Source organism: Heloderma suspectum, chromosome 2 (genome assembly GCF_057233095.1).
Source record: "Heloderma suspectum isolate Gila_16-S chromosome 2, 16-S_ref, whole genome shotgun sequence".
Taxonomy (NCBI): Eukaryota; Metazoa; Chordata; class Lepidosauria; order Squamata; family Helodermatidae; genus Heloderma; species Heloderma suspectum.
In genome coordinates this window covers 142,540,156-142,562,441 of record NC_139459.1, presented here as the reverse complement: position 1 = coordinate 142,562,441, position 22,286 = coordinate 142,540,156, and the positions used below count along the sequence as shown (strand labels likewise).

The 22,286-nt window shown below is 47.8% G+C and overlaps 1 protein-coding gene across 2 annotated transcripts in view; it reads right to left on the bottom strand.

Annotated features, from left to right (window-relative positions):
- Nucleotides 1-10,360, bottom strand: part of FAM131B (family with sequence similarity 131 member B) — a 56,004-nt gene extending 45,644 nt beyond the window's left edge. The window contains exon 1 of one of the 2 annotated variants that reach the window (XM_084832187.1): nt 10,073-10,360. In XM_084832187.1, coding sequence (XP_084688313.1) covers nt 10,073-10,100 — 28 coding nt within the window. In that variant the 5' untranslated portion in view covers nt 10,101-10,360. Of the gene's footprint in view, nt 1-9,888; nt 9,987-10,072 lie in introns of those variants that run through there. The other variant, XM_084832188.1, reaches the window with a different exon arrangement.
- Nucleotides 10,361-22,286: the final 11,926 nt, after the last annotated feature.

The window sequence follows — 22,286 nt, the reverse complement described above, 5'->3', positions numbered from 1 at the left end:
CCAGCCCTACTGATGACCTCCCTCATGAAGGCTCCTCCTCCCTCAACTATCACCAGGAGCAGCCATTCCAGAAGGCTGAGCTGAGGGAGACGAGACGGGGAGGCAGGGCCATTCTATCAGCCCTCCTAAAATAATTAATTTCCCTCTCTTCCCTCCCCATTCCTTTTTCCTTTTGTGTCATGTCTTTTTAGATTGTAAGCCTGTGGGCAGGTACTGGCCCAGTTTGCATGATCACTGTGGCTTAAATAAGTCACAGTGGCTTGTTTAATCCATGGCATATGCTGTCACATGCTGGGTGCCATTTGCCTAATTACCAGCTGGGGTGTGGCTTGAATCAGACCACTGATTTGTGAAAATTTGCTGAACTGTTGAGTTGTAAACGTCACAGTGATGTAAGTTCATATCAAATTATAATACTCGAAATCATTATTTATATATAAGCTAGTTTGTCTTAAGTGTCGCCCGGCCCTTCTGCCTTCCACATGTCTGGGAGAGGTCTGAAGCAAGGCACCTACTCTACCTGTGTAGGCTCTCGAGGCAGTTTAGTCACCTGGTGTAGAGCAGGGCTGCCAGCTTCAGATCTCTCCTGACACGTGGAAGGGGGCGGAGGGGAGAGCAACAGTAACACAGCTGAAGGGGCTGCCCCATTCTCCCCTCTCACATGATGAAGGTGAATGCCCAAATAGGGCTATTGTATCTTTTCCATACAAGAAGATGGCCTGTGCTTCAAGACTCCTCTCCCTGTGTGTGGAGAGGGGGAAGAAAGTGTATCACCAGAACTGCATTTTTAACATAGTGGATGGAGGCCTCTACAGTTTGTGACACACCAGGTTAAACAAACCCTCAGGCCTCAGTAGCCCCCTGCAAATTATTTCTAAATAACTTTTACCTTTATTTTCATTGCCAGCTTGCTTAATTCTTAATTCTTCCTACTCTTTCTAGTTAAAGAACATGGGAGCTGTGCTTAGAAAAAAAAACCTGACTAAAAAAACTACTAAACAACTAAAAAAGGGTGCATTCCTATGCACATTTAGACAGAAAAAAATACTCCTCCTCCCAGCATCTACCAGACAGCATGCCTGGCTGGGGCATGCTGGGAGTTGTAGGACTTTTTTCCCATCTAAACACACATAGCATGGTGCCCTAAGTATCTTGCTACATAATAATAACAACCAAAAATTAAAAAATAATTATACCCCATCATTAAAAAGAGGGCCACGATGATCTGAAGTTATGGCCTGATTTAAGTATGTCCTTCCTTGGAAGAACTAATGTTATTAGAATGAACATTCTCTCCATATCAATCCCCCCACCCCCAGAATAAGCATATATCCAAAAAAATACTCCCAAAATATTATATTCAGATTTTCCTGTAATAACAAAAGACCAAAAGCTAATTACAAAACTACACAAGAACTGTGGGAAAAGTGAAGTTTAGGTATTTCGACTATAACATATACTTGCCAAGAAAACCTTGGTTGTTGCAATGGCTGAAGAAAAGGAATGCAAGATATATTTTTTTCGCCAGAAAAAGACAGATATACCTTACCATTAGGAGATCTCATGTGGATATGCAAGTCTAAGAGTCAACTGTATTATTTAAAGCATATTTTTAATGTTAATATGTTACTGATAGTTTGAGATAAATATAAAGAAGATATGTATTCTATATTCCTCCACTGTCTGAAATTTTCAATCTGAATATCATTTATGTAATTAGCAATTTAGAAGGATTAGATGGTTACAAAGATCTCTTTGTTAATGTTGAGTTTTATCCTATCATATTTCTGATATTACTTTTAAGTGACTGACTTGTCCTGCATGTATTTTCCAGAGTATTAAGATCATCTTCCAAGGCCCTTCACTACCCCCAGCCTTCAAAAGAGGCAGGTGGTGACTAGAGATAGAACCTTGTCAGTGGTGGCACCATGCCTCTGGAATGCCCTTCCCATAGAGGCTCTCCTGGTACGAAGTATATATTTTCTGTGCCAGATGAAGACCTATTTGGCCAGGCATTTTAGTCTGTTTTTATGTTGACCTCTGGCTACTCTGCTGATTTCTTTTATTTGTATTTTATTTTATCATTCCCTTTTTAAGTTGCATAAGCCACTCTGAAATTCTTCTGGCTGAAAAGCAGAATATTAAAATCTTATAACAAACAAGCAAACAACTAAAATGACTGTGACAACCACCCCGAGCTCTCTCTCTCTTTTTAAAATGTCCTGAAGCAGAAGTTCAGTGGGCTAGATCCAAAGATCCTGCTGTGCAAGCGGAGACACTTCCTCTCATGTAGGATGTTCACGGGTCTCCTTATCCTGCCTATAGTTGCAACCATCCACCCTGCCCCACTGAAGGTCACCAGCTATTAGAAGGGCATGTGGTACGCATGCAGGGGGGAGACAGAGAATCCCCTCCCCTGCATCAGTGGAATTACCTTCTGTTTGGACAGAAGAATCTTTGGATCCAAGCTTACAGACCTGGATAAAAGACAGAATTTGAATAACTGGTACTTTCAGTTTTTTAAAAATATATATCTAAAATGTATCATACCTCATGAGAGGAGGAAACTGAATGGTATCCACCATAAATATCTAAACAGAATAAGATTTACTATAAAATATTTCAAATCAGATTTGGCACTTTTTATTCTCTTATATTTATTATCATATGTATATTCCACATTTTTTCCTTTTGCAAGGAACCCAAGGTGGCTCGCATGGCCATCCTCCTCTCCATTTTATCCTCAGAACAACCCTATGAGAAGTTGGATAGGCTGAGAGTCAGTGACTGGCCCAACGTCACCCAGTGAGCTACAAGGCTAAGTGGGGAACTGAACCCAGATCTCCCGAGTCCCAGTCCAGCACTCTAACCATGACACCACACTGGCTGTTATATGCACTAAACATTATGGGAAACTGTTATAAATGCATCACCATGGCTAATCGCAAATGTTCAGCGAACAAAGATGGTTTTTACATGGGGTAAATGGCCACTAATTCCTAGACAATAGTGATGAATGTATTTCATGAGATCTTCAAAACACAGTTACTACCATATCCTACAGTGTGCCTCCTTAACTAGCTAAAGCATTACTGGTAAATATATAGGAAAGGTTCCTCCTGTGCAAGCACCGAGTCACTGCTGACTCCTAGAGGGATGCTGCTTTTGCTGGCGTTTTCATGGCAGACTATAGTGGGGTTTGATTGCCCCTTCCACCAAAGGAACAGCTTCCAGCAGCAGAACAGGGTGGGAGTGATTCTCCCTCCCCCCACAGCCCCCTGTGCACCCTCAAAATTTGCTCCAGGATTGGGGGACCCTTTGGAACAGATTTTGGAGGGGTGGGAGCCTGCAGGGAGAAGGGGGAACTCCTGTTGCACAAGCGATATTGGAATTCACCCACAGAAACCCCTTATATATGTGTTAACTGCTGCTAGGTTGACACACACAAAGCACAAATGAATAGGCTTTTAAAAGTGTTGGGACTTTAAAATTCTGCTGTACTGTATCAGTGCTTCAAGTCTGCAGATCTGTTGCTCATTATCTATCAAGGGCCCTCTCCATTCCTAACTAACCTTGACTATTTGAACTTGCTATGAGAATTGTTTTGTTTTCTCTCTTTTCATCATTTATAACAATATTTTCATTTCATTTCTATACTGTTAACTGTAATGTTATTTTGTTGCTTTTAGTATTATGTACGTGATGCTATATTTTAAAAATCTATCAAAAATGAAACCTGTTGAAGGCTGCAGTCCTATGCACACTTGCCTAGGACTAAAACCCACTGAATACACTGAGATGGACCTGTAAGCAAACATGCATAGGGTTTCAGTGCCTGTCAGGCAGTACTTTAAAACCTTTTTCTGTCCTATGAAATTGGCAGTCCTGGCAATTATCAGTGCTATCATCCTTCTCACATTGCACAGCCCCTGCATTTCCCAGCTGATGAACCCAACGACAGACTCCAATGACAGGAACCACACACCAGCAGCAAGCTCTGAATCATACCCATCTTACTGGGAGGTGTATTCATATTGTGCAAAGGCCTGTAAACCCCAGCTGGCTTGGTATTTTAAAAAAAGCATCAGTAGATACAGGTTTAACCCTACCTTCACTTGTGTTAGGGGAACTGCACAAGGCCTGTACACTGCAATATTTCATGCTCCAGTCAGATTCTGGATATTATGTACTAATTTGGGGGAAGGGGGGAAAAGGAGAAACAATACAGCTATGCTTATGCATGCAAATTGGGACCAATCAGCAACAGCACAAAGAAGTCCATATTCAACAAAAAATAAATGCACTTAGGACCACTGCCTTCTAAGGTATTACTGTCTTCAAATTGCTGGTGGGACACAAAGGCTGAGCTCATGACAGAGATGAGATTTCAGAGAGGGATTTCCTCACTACCATCACCCGGCATCATTGCTGCATTCTGCACAAACAGCAGATCCCTCATGGGAAATGCTTCAACTTAATTCTTACCGTACTTTTTTATCCAGGCATTTGGTCCTACAGTTTGCCTTCAAGTCTCTAAATGGGTAATTATGATCATTTCAGTAAAATCCTGGCCAACTAAGAGTGGGTGTCACTGGGGATGGTGTTTATTATTTTAAGAGTATGCGTGGGTGATATGGAAGGGAAGATGATCAGATACTGTGAATTCACATACGAGAGAAGTGGAGTATGTTTTGGAAGACAAATTAGATTCGTTTTGTTCAGCTTAATCATGGATAATATATTTGGACAATGCCATCTCGGAGTAAGTTCTGAAATGCTATAAGGAGAAGGTCCAGGTGCTCCTCGGCTGGATAGAAAGTATTCTGCTGAGGAGGATTCAAAGATTTTTAGGTGAGTCGAAGGCAGTATAAACCACAGCGATAGAAACAGACTAGAGTGGCACACCACCACAGTCCTTTCTGATCTAAACAATGTGGTTTTCCAATAGAGGGTTTTCACAACACAGATTCCAAGGACGCCACTCCAAACCCATAGGGCACTGTAACAAACAGTGGCTTTCTATTTTTACTAGAAGTTCAGCCTGCATGCACCTCACTCTATCTAACCTTTTCCTATCCCTATGAGCATGGCAGAGCCATCACTGCCTGTAGTGTTATGACTCATTCTGTTGTTCCACCATCCTCCTGGGTCAAGCAGGTTGCATATAATTTCCAAGAAATATGTTATTGTTTTCACCTTAACACATTTGAATCCGAAAGATGACATTTAAACAACAACAAAAACCACATTCCAACTGTATGTACTGGTTACTACCAAATGTTCATGGGTTAATGTCTGGTAGAATTTCAAAGCGCTTGAACACTGTAAGACCTGTTTGACCCAAGACAACAGTCAGATGTGTGTGCATAGCGTGGACACCAACTATCAATGCTCTATAATGGCCTTGTCTCCAGACTTAGAGAAGTTATGGACATCCCTTTCTAGAGTGAGAGGATACTAGCAGGGACTAGTATATGTGACTGGCATCACTCTCCTTAAATATGTCTTGGGATAAGATCAGTCGTAGAGATGATTGCAGCAATCCCAAAGAGGTTCAGTTCTGCAATTATGTTGCTCTGTAGATACTCTGGAAGCCCTTTGGAAACATACTGCTTGCTTAGCAATATCTACCTATGCCAGGGATACAAAGGGAGGAGGGGAAAGTCTCTCAGCAACGTGCTTCTGTTAAACACTAGAAAGTAAGCAAGTATAATCATTGTACGCAGAGTAAACGAAATAATCATATTCCAGAAGAGCAACCATGTTAGGTTAAACTTAGGTTTGGCATACTAGTCAGCTGAGTGGTCAAATATTGAAAACTGACCAACTGTTATTTGACCATGGTTGAATATTGTCACATATTCAAAAAATGGCACCGTACAGATAGCAACTTAACTTTTTAAAAATTTTGTTACAGTATCATTTGTTAATAAGGGCAGGAGTGAGGGCAGCAGACAGGGGCAAATTTAGCAGCAGTTTGGTCCACTGGCCACATGAGCGCATCTCCAAACAGGGACAGGATCACAAGCAGTCATCACTGGCAAAGGCCACTGACTGACGGGTAAAGCGTTGGGGCTGGGATTACGGAGATCTAGGTTCAAATTCTCATTCAACCATGAAGCTCACTAGGTGATGCTGGGCCAGTCACACTCTCTGCCTAATGTACTTCACAAGGTTGTTGTGAGGATAAAATATGTGGGAGGGGAGACTATGTGTGCTACACGAAGCTCTTTAGAATAAAATGTAATAAAATAATTCATTGCAAATTAAGTGAATAGCTGTAATTCACAATAACAGCTATCTAGTTTGTTTTTATAATTAGCACACCAGTTAATGATTACCTTTTTTGTTGTTATAACATTAATGCTTTCTACTCTTGCTTATTGCTGGTTAAATAATCTGAAATATTTGACTGATCAATTGACCAGATCTTTACTAAACAGTCAAATGCCAGCCTAAATCTAGCCAAACTACATGTTATATGCAAACTTCTGTACTAAAATCTTGATGGCTGCTTCTTCTAGTCAAAGCAACTTCAGCAGGGAGAAGCAGCAAGAGATGCTTAACTCTATCCACCATTTTCCTACTGCAACTTCTCACCCCCCAGCTGCTTTTTCCCTTGTAGGGTTCCAGATCCCTGCATGGGAAAAGTAATAGGTGGGGGAAAGGGCTAAGGCTTCAGTCTGATATACACAACTGGAAGTGTGTCCTATTAAACTCAGTTAGATTTACTTCTGAGTAGACATGCAGTAAACATAGACATACTGTAGTAATTATCCCGCACTGCCACTGCTTTGCTGCAAACTGCTGCCAAAAGTGGTTTTGATGTGAAGCAGCAGCCAATGGTCTGTAACATATGTTTGCCCTTAGCGTATTTATATTGAAACAAAAGAGGTATTGTATGATACCTTAAAAGACTAACAGATGTATTCCTGCATCAGGGTTGTTATTTTTTCCAGAAGACCCTCCTTCATCAGATGCATGGGCAACGGTTGAAGGGACTATAATATGCTAATAAGCAAGAGGTCAAATGTGCAAGATCCTTCCCTGAGATTTGGTGGCACACCTTAAAATTAAATCCAAAATACTTATGTCCCTGAAGCGCAACATATTATTATTTAGCAGCCAAGTGCATATATTTAATACCACAAGATCTCATTTTCCAAAATATACAGGATCAGCCAAAGCAATTGAGCAACTGAGTCAGAAAACATGTGGCACCCTGTGCCACTAATTAACACAGAGTGCTCTCCACCAGGAAGGTCTCCTGGACAAGCTTCACTGAAGTGAACCAAAGCTGCACAACAGCACTCTTGAACAGCTCCCAGCCCCTTCAATGGGGCTTGTACAGGAGAGCTTCCAAATGCATGGTGCCTTATAGATCAGATTTGTGTTGACTCCGTGCCTCATAGTTAGAACCACTACTGACCAAGATTTCCAACACTGGCAAAGTTATGAAATCGTATTTCAAAGGAAAGATGTAGAGTTCTGGGACAGCCAAAGAGACATAGCTGGAAGAAAGTCCCATCATATAATGCAAATTTAGGATGCAACCTATCTTTCATTGAATTCCATGGCAAAATTCCCACCGATTATGTCAGCAATTTGTTCACAGCATAGTATGACGCAGGAGATTCACCAACGATCTCCCAACAGTTTTCTCTCCACTTACTGAAATGCAACTGTGGGAGGCTACAACTTTGATGGAAGCAGCAATGGAGTAGGTAGAAGGTTAACCCTTTCCCTTCCTGCACACCCATCTGCTTTCCTATCCACCGCAAAAAAGATATGGTGTCCCCTCTTTTCTCCTTCACAGAAACTGTTAAACACATACACACACATACACCTGTTGCCATTCACTCCCATCGTATTTGCAGTCTCCCACAGCTGTATTTCGGGGGGGGGGGGAGTCTTGGAGGATTCTTCATGGGTCTCTAATACGACTTCCAGTTTTGGCCACATTGAGGACAATGCTCACAAACAGGTACTGCACCTATTAACAGGTACTATGAACCATGGGAATCACTGTTTCCTTAGCATCCAAACAAATTCCTACATAAAATTCCCTCTTGACATCTTATTCATGAAAATACAATTTTCCTGCTGGCTACTGCTTTGCTTTCTTAAGTGTAAATACTTGGAGGAAGGGGTATTGGCCACAAGGGAGGAGGAAAAGAGTCAGTTCTTCAAGACACAGAAGATGTGGGTTCAAATCCCTGTCAGGCCACAAAGTTGGTTGGGTGGGCAATGGGAAGGTCAGTGCCTCTTGCAGTGTTATCCTGAGCATGTTTACTTGGATGTAACAGAGTTCAATGGGACTTACTTCCTAGTAAGTGAAATTAAAATTGCGCCCTCTGTATTGTGACAATAAAATGGGATGTCTAGATATATTATAATGCCTCATGGGCCCTGAGATTTGGCAGGGAAGAAACGTAAAACACTAAAAACAAGAGTAATTTATCTCATGAGCAGGGGAAGTGAGCCAAGCTTGCCCCAAAGCTTTTCAGTGCCAGAAGCGGAAAATCCAAATGGCAACACCACTGTACTACATCACCACAAAAGATGATGTGAGGCACAATCCAGAGATTGCCAGAGTAAGCCTAAATGGGATTTGTGCAGCTCTTATTCATTCCACTGGGGCTTGAGTAGAACTTCCTCATGGATTGTGGCACATGGGCCAAGACCAGCCTGTCTCCTACTTCTGCTGATCTTAATGACACCTTCAGTTCACACCCCCCCCCCCCGATACTGTAGAGGTAGTGTCAGCTCCAGTGGAGGCTGGTGGGTCCAATTCTGGTGGAGCTAGACATCCATCCTGGTTTCAGTCAGAATCAGCCAGACGTCTAGAGCTATCCCAGGTGCTGAACCCATTTTGGGGATATGGTTCAGCGCTTTGGATAGCTCCCTTAGGGTTCTGGCTGGTTCTCACTGAAACCCAGGATGGATATACAGCCCCACCGAAATCGGAGCCACCAGCCCCCACTGGCCAGCTCTGGGTTGTGTAGGAAAATGTTCGTTTTGCAATTCTCTGCAAAGTGATGCAGAGTCCATAAATCTGGAGTACGACAGGGGTGGAGGGGTGTCATTAGGTTTTAGAGGGAAGTATCACACCAAAAGCGCGGGGGGGGGGCGGACGTCCTTGGCACAGCTCTTTTCTTGTGGGAGGGATCCAGTGGCTGTTCTCTGCTGAGGCGTGGGCCGCCACGGGGAGGGAGGGAAGGAGGGATGTGCAGCCATCACTGCAGTGATATGAAGATTCTGATAACAGTAACCATGATGGGGGGAAGGGGGGAGGAATAACAGCAGGCACCCGGCCTTGCCAAAAATTCACTCAAGGGCGGGCAAGAATAACCCCACCACCTTCCCCTCTTTGCTCTTTATCTACAGGTTTCCAATGAAGGTGCAGCGCCATCCATCTCTTGTGTTACCCCACCGCCAGTGGCACCCAGGGGCCAGCAAGCTGAGGAAGGCGGGGAGCGTCGGCGCATTCGGACACACACACACACACACCCTCCTTGCAAACCATCCCGCAGGGGAAGCGCACACCTTGCTTCTGGGGGCGCCTCCGGCGGCCAGTCACGCAGCCACCCTCCCCCTCGGGAGTCTCATCCTAGCAGCAAAGAGATCAGTCCAGGATACAAAGGAGACGCAGGACGGGAGTTAAAAGCCTCCTGCGCACCCAGCGGCGCTGGCAGCAATCAGGGCGGGGAAGACGCCGGCACCGGGCCGGCTCTACCCCTCCACGCGGGGGGAGCCCGCCAGAGGAGGGGTCCTGGTGCCCGGGCCGTCCCTGTCCCTGCCGCCAACAGCAGCAGCAGCAGCCCCCCCCCCCCTTCCACCGCGCTCTCCTCCTGCTCCCACCAAGCGCCAGCCCAGCCAGGCTGCAACCTGCTCCGCGTTCCCCGCGCCGACGACGGGCCGGGAGCCTTCAGCCCACGCGCGGGGCCCGCGCCTGCCTGGACGCGGCGGCGGCCAGGGTCGCGCCCGCCGGGTCCCCGCGAGGGAGGCGCGGCAGCAGCTGCTGCGGCAGCCTCCCCCGCCCCAGCCCCGCCGCTTCCCCGCCCCTCCTTACCTACGGTCCGGGAGCCTATGCAGCCCATGCCTCCGGCCGGCGGGGCTCCCTCCGCAAGGAGGGGGCGACGGCGGAGGAGAGCCGAGAAGCGGCGCTGGCCGCCGCAGCCTGCGCGCCGAGGCAGGAGGCGGGAGCGTGGCCGCGCTGCGGAGCGGAGTCCCCGTCACGGCGAGTCCCCAGGGCGACCCGCCCGGGCCCAGGGGGGGCTGCTCATGGCCGCGCGCAGGTGCGAGGGAGGGAGCGCGCGAGCCCGAGCCGCAGGGGCCGCAGGCAGCGCGCGGCGGCGGCGGCGCCCCGAGGGAGGCACGCGAGACGCGTCCCGTCGCGTGGCCGGACCCGGCGCCCGCTCCCTCTGCCCGGCTCGGCGGAGGACGCTCCCGGGGCTCGCCAGCGAGGGGCGGGGGCGGGGGAGGAGGAGGACCGAGACTGGGTAAACAGCGCTGGAGCTGGTGCGGCGCTGCCATTGGCTGAGCCGGAGCCGCGGCTGGAGGAAGGCGGCAGCGGGCGAAGGCAGCGAGGAGCCGCCGCCGCCGCCGCCGCCGCCCGCTCTGCCGTGGGACGCTCCGAGCAGCCAACCAGCCAGCCACTCAGGCACACGCCCACCCGCCCTGGCACGCCGGGGCGCGGGGGAGGGGAGGGAGCCGCGCGGCGGAGCGGAGCATCTGCGCTCACGCGGGGAGGCAGCGCAGAGCGCCTCTCCCCTCCGAAAGGGGCCATTTTGAGGCGCGCCGCGGAAAGAGAGGGCGCCGAGGAGAAAAGGGAGGGCAGGCGGAGGCGGACTGGCGCGTTGACGGCCGAGGGCACGGGCCGGGAGCATTCAGAGCGGTCCGCCCCGAAGAAGCCCCGCTGAACCCCGCAGGGCTGGCTCCCAGGCGAGTACGCACAGGGTGGCCGCCAGGAAAGGGTGGCCAAGGCTGCCGTCAGAGCAGCCTTGCCTGTGGGCGAGCGCCCCTGAGCACGGGGAGGCTCCCCTCCGAGGAAGCCCGGGCAGGATTTCGTCGTGAGTGAGGAAGAACAGCCGCGACGGCAAGCGCGCCGCCAGGCCCCGTGTGGACAGGCGGCGGCGGCGGCGAGAGCTCAGCCCCAGGGTGGCACAGCGTCCTGTGCCTGAGGCAGCAGGGAGACGAGGGCCCGCGGAAAGCCGCCTTCGGCTCCAGCCGCCCCCTCCCGCGAGGTCGCCGCCCGGACGGGGCTCCTCGTCGCGGCTGGCCCAGAGAGCCGCGAGCGCAACGCCGCCTCGTGCTTGCCAGGGGGGACTGCAGCAGTGCCTCGGAGCACGCGCGACAACCGCATTGCATGGCGTGGCGTTGCATTGTCTTCTGAGAGCGCGAGGGGGCCCCTGCCGGGCAGACGGCATCCGCCGGGCCGGGCGGGCGCAGAGGGCAAAGGAGCGTGGAGAGAAGGTCGGGCCAATTCGGCAGAAACCGAAAATCCAATGTAAGCGACTGGACGAAGGCTGCGGCATCAGGAGGAAACGGAGAGAAGAGCAGGTCTGCGTGGCATAACGAGCCGTGTGTCAAGGATGCTGAACACGACGGCCCTGTTTGGCATCCTTAACAGAGGGGCAGGCTTCTTAGCGTCTTGCAGCAAAAATAGTAAAAGGGCTTGTGACATCTTAAAGCCTAACCAATATATTGTAGCAGGACCTTTTGCAGCTAGAACCCCAATGTCAAGCAGGTGCACATTACTATGCCCACACACCTTTCTTTCGGTAGGTCTGGAGGGCCACCATATTTCCTTCCAGGGTTGCAGTTCTCTAGACATAGCTGCACTGGGATCCAGGCTTAACCAGCTGGTCTCTCTTCCAACCCCCAAGTACCAGATTACTCATCCTCTGCACCCTCTACCCTTGTGTTGCTGTTGCTTAACACCAAGTCAATTAATACCTTGCTCATCCATGATTTAATCGTGGACAAGGGAGCAAAACTGGCGTGTATTACAGAGACTTAGGCAGGTGGGCTGGGTGGAGTTGATCAGACCCAGCTTTGCCCACCTGAGTGCATCAGCACAGGCTGGAGGCTCGAAAGATGTTGCTGTGGTCCATAGGAGTTCTATTTTCCTCACCAGAAGACCCCTCCATGTTGGGGCTGGCTTGGAAGTCCTGCATCTGGTGCTGGGCCAAAGAGACTGATTGGGGATGCTGCTGGTGCACCGCCCATCCTGCTGCCCTGCAGCCTCTGGCTTGATGTTGGAGGAACCCAGGACAGTGATGCTGGAGGACTTCAGTGTTCATGCTGAGACCACCTCTAGTGGATTGACTTGGGATTTCATGGCAACCATGGGGCTGTCTCAAGTTGTCACTGGCATGACTCATACAGCAGCACATATTCAATTTGGTCTTGGCCCCAAGATGGTCTGGAAAAAAAGGGGCAGGGGTCCAAATAACCCGATTGTCATAGACAATTTCCTGGTGAGGTTTGGACTCTTGACACAGTTTCCCCCTGCAGGGGTGGGCGCCAGCCCCTGGAGACTAATGGAATCTGATGGATTCCTGAATGCTCTGATGGAGTTTCCAGTGGGCAGAGCTGGCGATCCTCCTGAGGACCTCATCTTGCTATGGAACTGTGAGGTGTGAAGGGCTATCATCACTCTTCAGTCCCCTCTCTGCTACTGCAGAGCCCATTTGGCTCCCTAGTATTCCAGGAAGCTGCAAGCAATTAAACAAGCTGGACAATGGCTAGAGTGCAAACGGTGCCAGACTCACTGTAAAGCTGACTAAGTACATGTTAGAGCACATAACTGTGCTTATTGCATGGCAGTGCAGGCAGTAAAAATTGCTTATTTGCTGCTTCCATTGTAAACTCAAGTTGCCATCCAGTGGAGCTTTCTAGAGCGGTCTGGGGTTTATTAGCATCTACCCTAGTGAATGGAAGTTTGGATCCCCTGGAAACCTGCTGCAACCCTTTTGCTAAGCACTCTGAAGATAAAATCATTTGCTTCTGCAGTGATCTTGATGGTTCTATTGTGGCAGACCCAAACAAGGTGACCAATGCTGTGTGTTATGGTCTCTAGCTTTGATTCCGCTCTCTGGCTCAGAGGAGGACTCCAAGGTGGAGGAGGCATCACCCAATGAACCACTGTCTGTTACCCCAAGATCTTCCAGGCCAGAGGATATGGCTTTATCAGTGGGCACCCCACCTGATGCAGTCCTCACCACCCCAATGCCAGAGGAGCCAGTGACTGCAGAGTAAGGCAATAGCCCTTTAAGAGACACATAGCTCCTTACAGTGGGTGAAGTTAACAGCAGGCTCAGCTCTGCTAGCTTTCATAAAGCCTAAGACCTCTGTATGCTGCTGAGACAACAGCTCTTCCTAAGTGTGTTTCAGCCAGTATAGAGCTGTCCAGGGTCCTGACAGACCCTGACTGGTCTGACTTTGCTATCCTGCAGAGCTGGACTTGAGTCTGCCCTGCCCTTCTAGTAAGTGCAACCACTCCAGGTTGGCTCCCCTGAGAACCTTTAGCCGAGCTAGATAGGACGTTGTGTCTAGTCTGGTTGCTTGGGATCTGTCGCAGTCGATGGAGCCTGAGGACGTGGACAAAGTGCTCGTGTGTGACATGCTCTTTTGATCCTTGCCCTTCATGGCTAATTAAAACTAGCTTAAGGGGTATGACTGGATGGGTCCAGGTTGCAGTGAATGCTTCATTATGTGTGACAGTGGTGCCTGGCTGCCTTTCAGCAGGGAGTGGTGTGGCCCGTCCTAAAGAAATCTACCCTGGGCGCAGTGGTTCTTGGCAACTATTGCCTGGCTGTAAATATTCCTTTTTGGGAAAAGGTTCTTCAGAGAGCTGTGGCAGCACAACTGCAGGTGCTTTGGTTGATACCAATTATCTAGACCCATTTCAGCTGGGTTCAGGCCTAGATTTGGGACTGAGTCACCTTTGGTCACCCTGATGGATGGTCTCTATCAAGAGAGGGACAAGAGGGGAATGCGCCCTTGTTGCTCTCGCTCGATCTCTCAGCAGCCTTTGATATCATTGATCGTGGTATCCTTCAGGGCCGGCTCAGTGAGTTGGGAGTCGGGGGCACTGTATTGCGGTGGTTCTGCTCTTACCTGCAGGGTAGGCTGCAGAGAGCGGCATTGGGAGACTGCTTCCTGACTGCCTGGCACTTGTGCTATGGGGTCCTGCAGGGTACGATCTTGTCCCCACTGCAGTTTAATATCTATATGAAGCTGTTGAGAATGATTATTAGGATATGTGGAACAAAGTGTCATAAGTATGGTGATCACACCCAACTCTGTTTTTCTGTTATAACTGAATTGGGTGTGGCCAAGTAGACCCACAACACACTCGTGGACTGGATGAAGGCAAATGAACTGAGGCTGAGTCCTGGGCAAGATAAGTGGGTAAGTGGCTCCCAGGCTACCTGTTCTGGATGGGGTTGCACTCCCTCTGAACGATCAGGTGCAAGGTCTGGGGATACCTCTGGATCTATCTTTGTCGCTGGAGGCCCAGTTGGGCTCGGTGACTCAGAGTGCCTTTTACCAGGTTCATCTGGTACGCTGGCTGAGGCAAGTGTTGGACCAAGATAGCTTGGCCACAGTGGTGCAGACATAAGTAACCTCAAGGTTGGAGTGCTGCAATGTGCTATATTGTCAAGGGGCTGCCCTTGAGGCTGGTTCAGAAGCTGCAGCTAGCGCAGAATGTTCAGCTGGGCTGCCGAGTGGGGTGCACCTGTGCTGAAGGAGCTGCAGTGATTGGAACCAGGCCAGGTTTAAGGTTTTGTTGCTAGTATATAAAGCCTTAAGCAACTTGGGATCTAGTTACCTGAGAGACCACCTTCTCTTCCATAGACCCATTTGATCCTTGAGGTCACCTGGTGAGGCCCTTCTGGTGGTGCCTTGTGTTCCTGAGGTCTGCTCCGTGGTTGTTTGGAACATGGCACCTAGCGTGATGGCACCCACTATGTGGAATTATCTTACAGTGAGATTAGACGTGTGCCGACAATTCTTATTTTTTAGGCACATACTGACTTTTAGCCTACTGTGTCACTTGGGAGTCCTCCTTGGTCCTACACTGCCCCTAGATCTCCAGGTGGCAAGGAGTGTGTGTGCATAATTACACTTGGTGCACCAGCTATAACTCTTCCTGAGTTTGTCTGACTTGGCAACAGTTATTCATGCCTTGGTTACATCACACTTAGACTATTGCAATGTGTTCTACATGGGGCTCCCCTTGAAGAGACTCCTGAGCAAATTTAGCAGTCATGGACTAAGAGCAGAGGTCCTCTTATGGATCAGTAACTGGTTAAAGAACAGAAACCAGAGAGTAGGAATAAATGGTAAATTCTCCCAATGGAGGAATTTAAATAGTGGAGTTCCCACAGGGATCTGTATTAGGACCAATGCTTTCAACTTGTTCATAAATTATTTGGAAGTGAGCAGTGAAGTGGACCAATTTGCCAATAACACCAAATATTTAGAGTGGTTAAAACAAAAAGGGATTGTGAGGAGCTCCAAAAGGATCTCTCCAAACTGGGAGAATGGGCATCCAAATGACAAATGCAGTTCAATGTAAGCAAGTGTAAAGTGATGCATGTTAGCAAAAAAAAATCCCAACTTCAAGTATAGCCTGATGGGATCTGAGCTAGCAGTGACTGACCAAGAAAGGTATCTTGGGGTTTGGTGGACAGCTCGATGAAAGTGTCAACCCAGTGTGCAGCCGCTATAAGACAAACTCCATGTTAGGCATAATTAGGAAGGGAATTGAGAATAAAACACCCAATATCATACTGCCTTTATACAAGTCTATGGTGCGACTACACTTGGAATACTGTGTTCCGTTCTGGTCACCACGCCTAAAAAAGGATATTGTAGAGCTGGAAAAAGTACAGAAAAGGGCAACTAAAAAGATCAAGGGGCTGGAGCATCTCCACTATGAGGGAAGGTTACAACAGCTGGGATTGATTAGCTTGGAAAAAAGGAGGTTAAGGGGAGACATGATAGAGGTGTACAAAATTGTGCATGGTGTGTAGAATGTGGATAGGGAGACATTTTTCTCCCACTCATAATACTAGAACCTAGTGGGGTCATCCCATGATGCTGATTGGTGGGAGATTCAGGACTGATAAAAGGAAGTACTTCCTCACACAGCACAAAATTAAACTATGGAATTTGCAACCACAGGATGTAGTGGTGGCCACCAGTTTGGGTGGCTTTAAAAGGGGGTTAGACAAATTCCTGCAGGAGAAGACTCTTAATAGCTACTAGTCCTGATGGCTATGTGCTGCTTCCAATATCAGAGGCAGTATGCCTATGTACACCAGTTGCTGGGGAACATGGGCAGGAGGGTGCTGTTGCACTCATGCCCTGTTTGTGGGTTTCCCATGGGCAGCAGGTTGGCCACCATGGGAACAGAATGCTGGACTAGATGGATCCTTGGTCTGATCCAGCATGGCTCTTCTTATGTTCTTATGTTATGTTGCAGTTGGTGCAAAATGCAGTAGCTAGGCTGCAAACCAGTGCACAGTATTGGGACTATACTATACATGTCTTGAAAGTTCTGCACTGGTTGCCCATTACATTCCAGGTTCAATTGAAGGTATTGGTTTTAACTCCTTAAACAGCTTAGGACCTGGCTAACTAAGGGACTGCCTGTCCTGCTATGAACCTGCCCGGATATTAAGATATGTAGGAGATACCCTCTTGAGGACTCCAATCCCCACAGAGGCCCATTTGTTTGGTATAAGTGAAAGTGCTTTTGCCTGTGCTGCTCCCAAACTATGACTGCCACCTGGACTGGGATGCCAGACCTGAGGTTCTGCACACTTTCTTACCTTTCAGAAAGGGTGTGAAAACACATCTTTTTAATTTAACCTTCTAAATCATGTAGTTTTAATGTCTCACTGTTTAAATGTTCTTTTGCTTGTTTTAAGGTTTTATCATTTTAAATTTTGTGCACCGCCTTAATGACTGTTTAGCAAAGAAGGCAGTATATAAATGTTAATAATAAAATACAAACAATAATAAATCTGTTTTATTATGGCTATGCAGATATGGCTTATTAATTCTAAGTACTGGTGTTATTTTTTTTTAATGTGAGGTTGTTGTTCAGCCGTTAAGTCGTGTCCGACTCTTCGTGACCCCGTGGACCACAGCACGCCAGGCCTTCCTGTCCTCCGCTCTCTCCTGGAGTGTGCCCAAGTCCATATTCATTGCATCGGTGATGCTATCTAGCCATCTCATCCTCTGCCGTCCCCTTCTCCTTTTGCCTTCAATCTTTCCCAGCATCAGGGTCTTTTCCAGGGAGTTTTCTCTTCGCATTTGGTGGCCAAAATATTTGAGCTTCAGTTTCAGTATCTGTCCTTCCAATGAGCACTCAGGGTTGATTTCCTTTGGGATTGACTGATTTGACCACCTTGCAGTCCAGGGGACTCGTAAGAGTCTTCTCCAGCACCACAGTTCGAAAGCATGAATTCCTCGGCGCTCAGCCTTCCTTATAGTCCAGCTCTCACAGCCATACGTTACTGCTGGGAAATCATTTGAAATCTGGCAATGTACATGATTTATAAACACTCATAAATAAATGAACAGCTGAAAAATGGGGACAACCATCTCAGCAAATTAAGGTCAACAAGCAAAACGTTACCAAAGCTGAAGCCATCTGCTTGCAGGGGCATCCATGATGCTCTACTAATGAATGTGCCCATCTTTATGACTAGCAAGTCAAGGCTTCAGGCGTTGCCGGGACTTCAGGGCGCCTTTGATCTCTCGGTGCTGGTACACACAGACGCACCATAGCATCCTCCCTAGCAGGGATGCAGAACCTCAGGGCTGGCATCCCAGTCCAGTCCTCTGGGGTTCACCAAATGGCTGCAAGCCCTTTCCCCCAACCGCTAATAGTTTGGTGGTTTCCCAGCTTTTATGCAGTGTTTTCCCCATTTTAAAAGGTTGAAATGCCTCTCCTGAGGCTTCATTCATACAGTAAAAGCTTTAAGTTACAACATGCTGGCACTTTTGGTTCTGCACCCCCACCCCCATTACTGGAATGCGGCCCCCGAGAGCTTCTCTGAAATTGAATTTGACCCTTGGGCTGAAAGAAATTCAGCATCCCTCCTCCATGAGACCCTGATAGTGGGGGCCAGAGCAGCCAAGGCCCAGGCTGAAGGCGTTGCCTTGCTGCCAATAGTGTCTCCTAAGTGCAGCACTATACCTACATTGGGAAAAGGAACGGGAGGTGCTCTTGGAGACACCAATGGGGTGGGAACTGAACCTTTCCCTAATAACAGCAGGGTCGAGGACAGGGGACAGGTCCCTTGCCAAACACTCCTGCTTCTTTTGGAACCTGTTTCCCCCCATCATATCTTGATCTCAGTGGGAGCCATTGAAATTAAGGCTGCCATATTCGTGGAGCCCTCACACGGAGAACTTTCTTCTTTACTTAAAAATATATACCTTGCCTCTCCATAAAATGTCCAAGGTGGCTTACAGATAATATAAAATGCACAGTGCTTTGATCATCCAAGAGGTCAACAGAGGCATCACTCTCATAAACCTGTGTGGACTGCGCCACTTCAGAGTGCAGGTCACATGACTGAACGTTCCTCCATTCAAACCAAATCCTTTCACGTTGAAGAGGACTAACCCAGGGGAAAGGTTCTAGCTTAGCTTCTCCTTAAATGCTAGTTTTCTACACAGAGGGGTGTCTTTATTTATGGTCTGAAGGTGTGTTCAGTCATGAGCATCCCCACACTTGCAGTCTGGAGTGGTACAGTCCAGGCACAGGTTTGCCACCTCAGTGAGAACTAAGCCTAAGAGAGAGAACTATTAAATGGAACTTGCCCATTTCACACAAACCATAAGAAGGTCAGAGCACTAGAGACTAATGTTGCAATTCAAAGCACACTTGTCTAGGAGTAATTCCCACTGAGCTCAATGGGACTTCGTAATAGACATATTTAGGATTGCACTGTTCGTTTCTTTGCAATATTTGCTTTATTTACCAGTATACAGTCCATTGGAAACAAGAGTCCTTAAAATGGGTAGCAAAACTGCAGGTCCTGCATCAGACTCTCAGAGGGCCAGTGTTTCAGCCACCCACCCCTCTTTCCCTACACCAAAACATTTGCTAACTCCAACTGAAAGCTCTCGGTTCTCTGCCTGCCTCCAAATTCAAATTACAAACCTGGCTTCAAATGGTTTCTCTGCCACTCTAACTGGAAGGTGTTACCTTCTAAAGCAGGGTGGACATATTCTAGGTGCCACTGCCAAATAAGGTGAGGTGGGTGTCTACTAAGGAAAGGGCCTTTTCAGTGGTGGCACCCTGCTTGTGGAATCCCCCACCCCCCAGGTTCACCTGGGGCTTCTTCACACAGAACTTTTATCCTTCTATTGAGATTGGTTACTCATGGAAGTTTGTGGGTCCTTTAGATGTCGTCGTCAACGTCCAGGGCATCTCCTGCACTAAATGACCTTTATTCCATTTTAAAAAGATCGGAGATAATGAGCTATCAAATTACCATGCTTGAGTTCCCTCCATGGAAATGGAAAAGCCCCAATAATAAGAGGAACTAGACCACAGCGCCATCTAGTGGCTGTATAATGAAACATACGGAAGACTCAGATAAGGGGGGAAATGAAGTGCATGTAAAAGGAGTCCATGGTGATCCTGCATTTAAAACAGAAGCAGAAAGCCGCATTTTAAATGCAGGATTTTAGGCTGGTGTAGAGATGTTCCTGGTGCCTACATTGTGGTCTTTTTGATGCCAGGTGAAGACCTTTTTATTTTCCCAGGCATTTTAGTGCTTCAGTTTTGTTTTTAAATGTGTTATTGTGTTTTTAGATCTTTCCCTGCTGCTGGTTTTTACTCTGGTTTTATTCTGTTTTAAACTTTTAAAGGTTTTATATTATGTTTTATCATGTTGTATTTAGGGGTTTTAATTTTTGTGAACCACCCAGAGAGCTTTGGCTATTTGGCAGTATAGAAATGTAATAAATAAAATGTTGTTGGACTCCAGCTCCCATCAGCCCAAGGCAGCATGACCAATGGCCAGGGATAATTGTAGCTGCAGTCCAACAACATATGGAGGGTTGCCGGTTGCCCATCTCTGTCCTAAAGGCTGGAGAATGATTATTAAGAGAGCAATCCTATGGGGATCGACAGTTGCCTCTGAACCCAGGGGTGACTGCCTATCCACTGCAGAATGGGAGGAGTGGTGAGGAGCGCATCTCCTTTGCGCTCCTGTTGCCCTGCTTTCACAGCTAGTGATTTCGGCTGTCTAGACGTGGGACCTTGGAGCATGGGGGGGGCAGACGACACATAGGAAGTGTCATACTGGCACTTTTGAGCTCCCCGCCCTGCCTCCAGGAACACCCCGTTTCCCCCGCTCCGCACTTGGCAAGGGCTCCTTGGAGGCCTCTCTCAGTCTAATCCAGTAGCTAAGTCCAGACACAGACAAAGGGATTCCTTTCAAAGCTTTATTCTTCTTTTACAACTTAACTCTACTGTTTGCAACTAGATCTGAGCAGCACAGTACCTATGCCCTAAGTTGGAACAGTTGGTCCCCATTTGAAAGGGAATTACTGGCAGACCCCTGAACTTAAGGACTAGGGAGAGTCCCTCTCCTTTTCCCTTGGATCCTCTGGGCGCAGCCATTGTTTGCGCGCCAACCGGGCACTACGCCTCCTTTCTGCACCCTCCATTTGGCGCCGCTCTCTGCGTTGGCGTCGCGCGTCCACCAAGTCTGCTATCCGCGCTCTGTCACTCCCTGGACTGCTATCTAAGCTAGGAATGCTGGTGGGAGGAATCTCCGTCAGCTGTTGGCCCTGGGAAAGAGGAGCGTGCTCCTCTCCCAGGAGCGACTGCTCTTCCTCAGAATCAGAACTACTCTGGGATTCTATGGGCTCAGTGTCCACCCTGACATCACTGCTCTTCCGAGCCCGGAGCCTGGGGCCAATCTTTGCTGCCTACGAGGTGGCATGGGAGGGGGTACAGGTCGGTTCTCCAAGAACCAACCTCAGAGCGCGGGCTCCGAGGTTGGTTCCCGGGAACGAACCAATCCTATGGCTGTCTAGCCACTGAGTAGCGGCCATAGAATTGCACCCTAAAGAATGTTAACAGAGCAATCCTATATACACTTACCTGGGAGTAAGCAACACTGAAAATAATGAGACTTCTTATATGAGTAGACATATAGGATTGTATTGTAAGTTTCTTTTGTTAAAGATCAAGAAAGAAAATTGGGAAGGCACCAACTGCTATTTAAAAAATTATCTTGTGCACCTAGAGATCTTCTTTTTCCTGTTGTTTTAACTCATCTGTTGGCGCTTCACAGTGCCAGGGCTATTCACAGTCATCAAGAAGACCAAACAAACAACACAGCAGAACCTGGTGACCCCACAGGGGCCTGTATAGGAAATTGCACTTGTATCCATGTGACAGATGGGAATCACAAGTTGTGACATAGTGTGGGGTCAGTAGTGTAGTGGCAAATTCAGAAATGCAGGGTCCCTTCATGCTCACTTACCTGGGAGAAAGCCCAATTGGCAACTGAACATAGTGGGACTGACTTCTGAATAAACGTGCATAGGATTGTGTGATAAATCCTAAAATAAAATGGCACAAGCCAACTCTTACAATGAATATAATTCAATAGCTGAACAAGACATCATCTTGCTTCTCATTTGCACCACCCATCTCCATCTTTTTCAAGATCATCAAGATGTGAAACTTTGCTATAAAATCCCCTCCCCCGCGCACTGTAAAGCACAAAAAGGCACCAATCCTAAACACACGCACTGAGAGAGCTAGTGTGTTGCTGTGGCCCTGTTCTCCTTTCCTGCCCTGGAATTGTGGGAGGGGGACGGGAGGGTGCACTAGCTGGTTCTGGCTGTCAGTGCTGGAGTGTAGTTTGTAGAACTGCCAAAACAAGTTTAAGCATCAGGAGTTTTATGGGTGATGCAGTAATGAGGTCCCCCAGCACAAATAGGCTTCAGTTAAGAGTATGAAAATCAGCTTTCTGTGTTCTTTTAATAGAAGGTTCAAAATGATGGGAGCATATTTTCAAGAGGAGGACAAGGTCTAGGCCATTCACATCTCTACACCCTTACTTCTTAAAGGCACATTAGATCTGAAAGGTATGAGGAAAAATGAGAACATAATAATAGTTTATATAATAAAATTAAGTTTCAAACAGCTATGTAACTTCAGATTACACATTAAATTTAGATTGTAAGCTTCTAGGGGCAGAGACCTGACTTTTTTTTACTTGTAATTC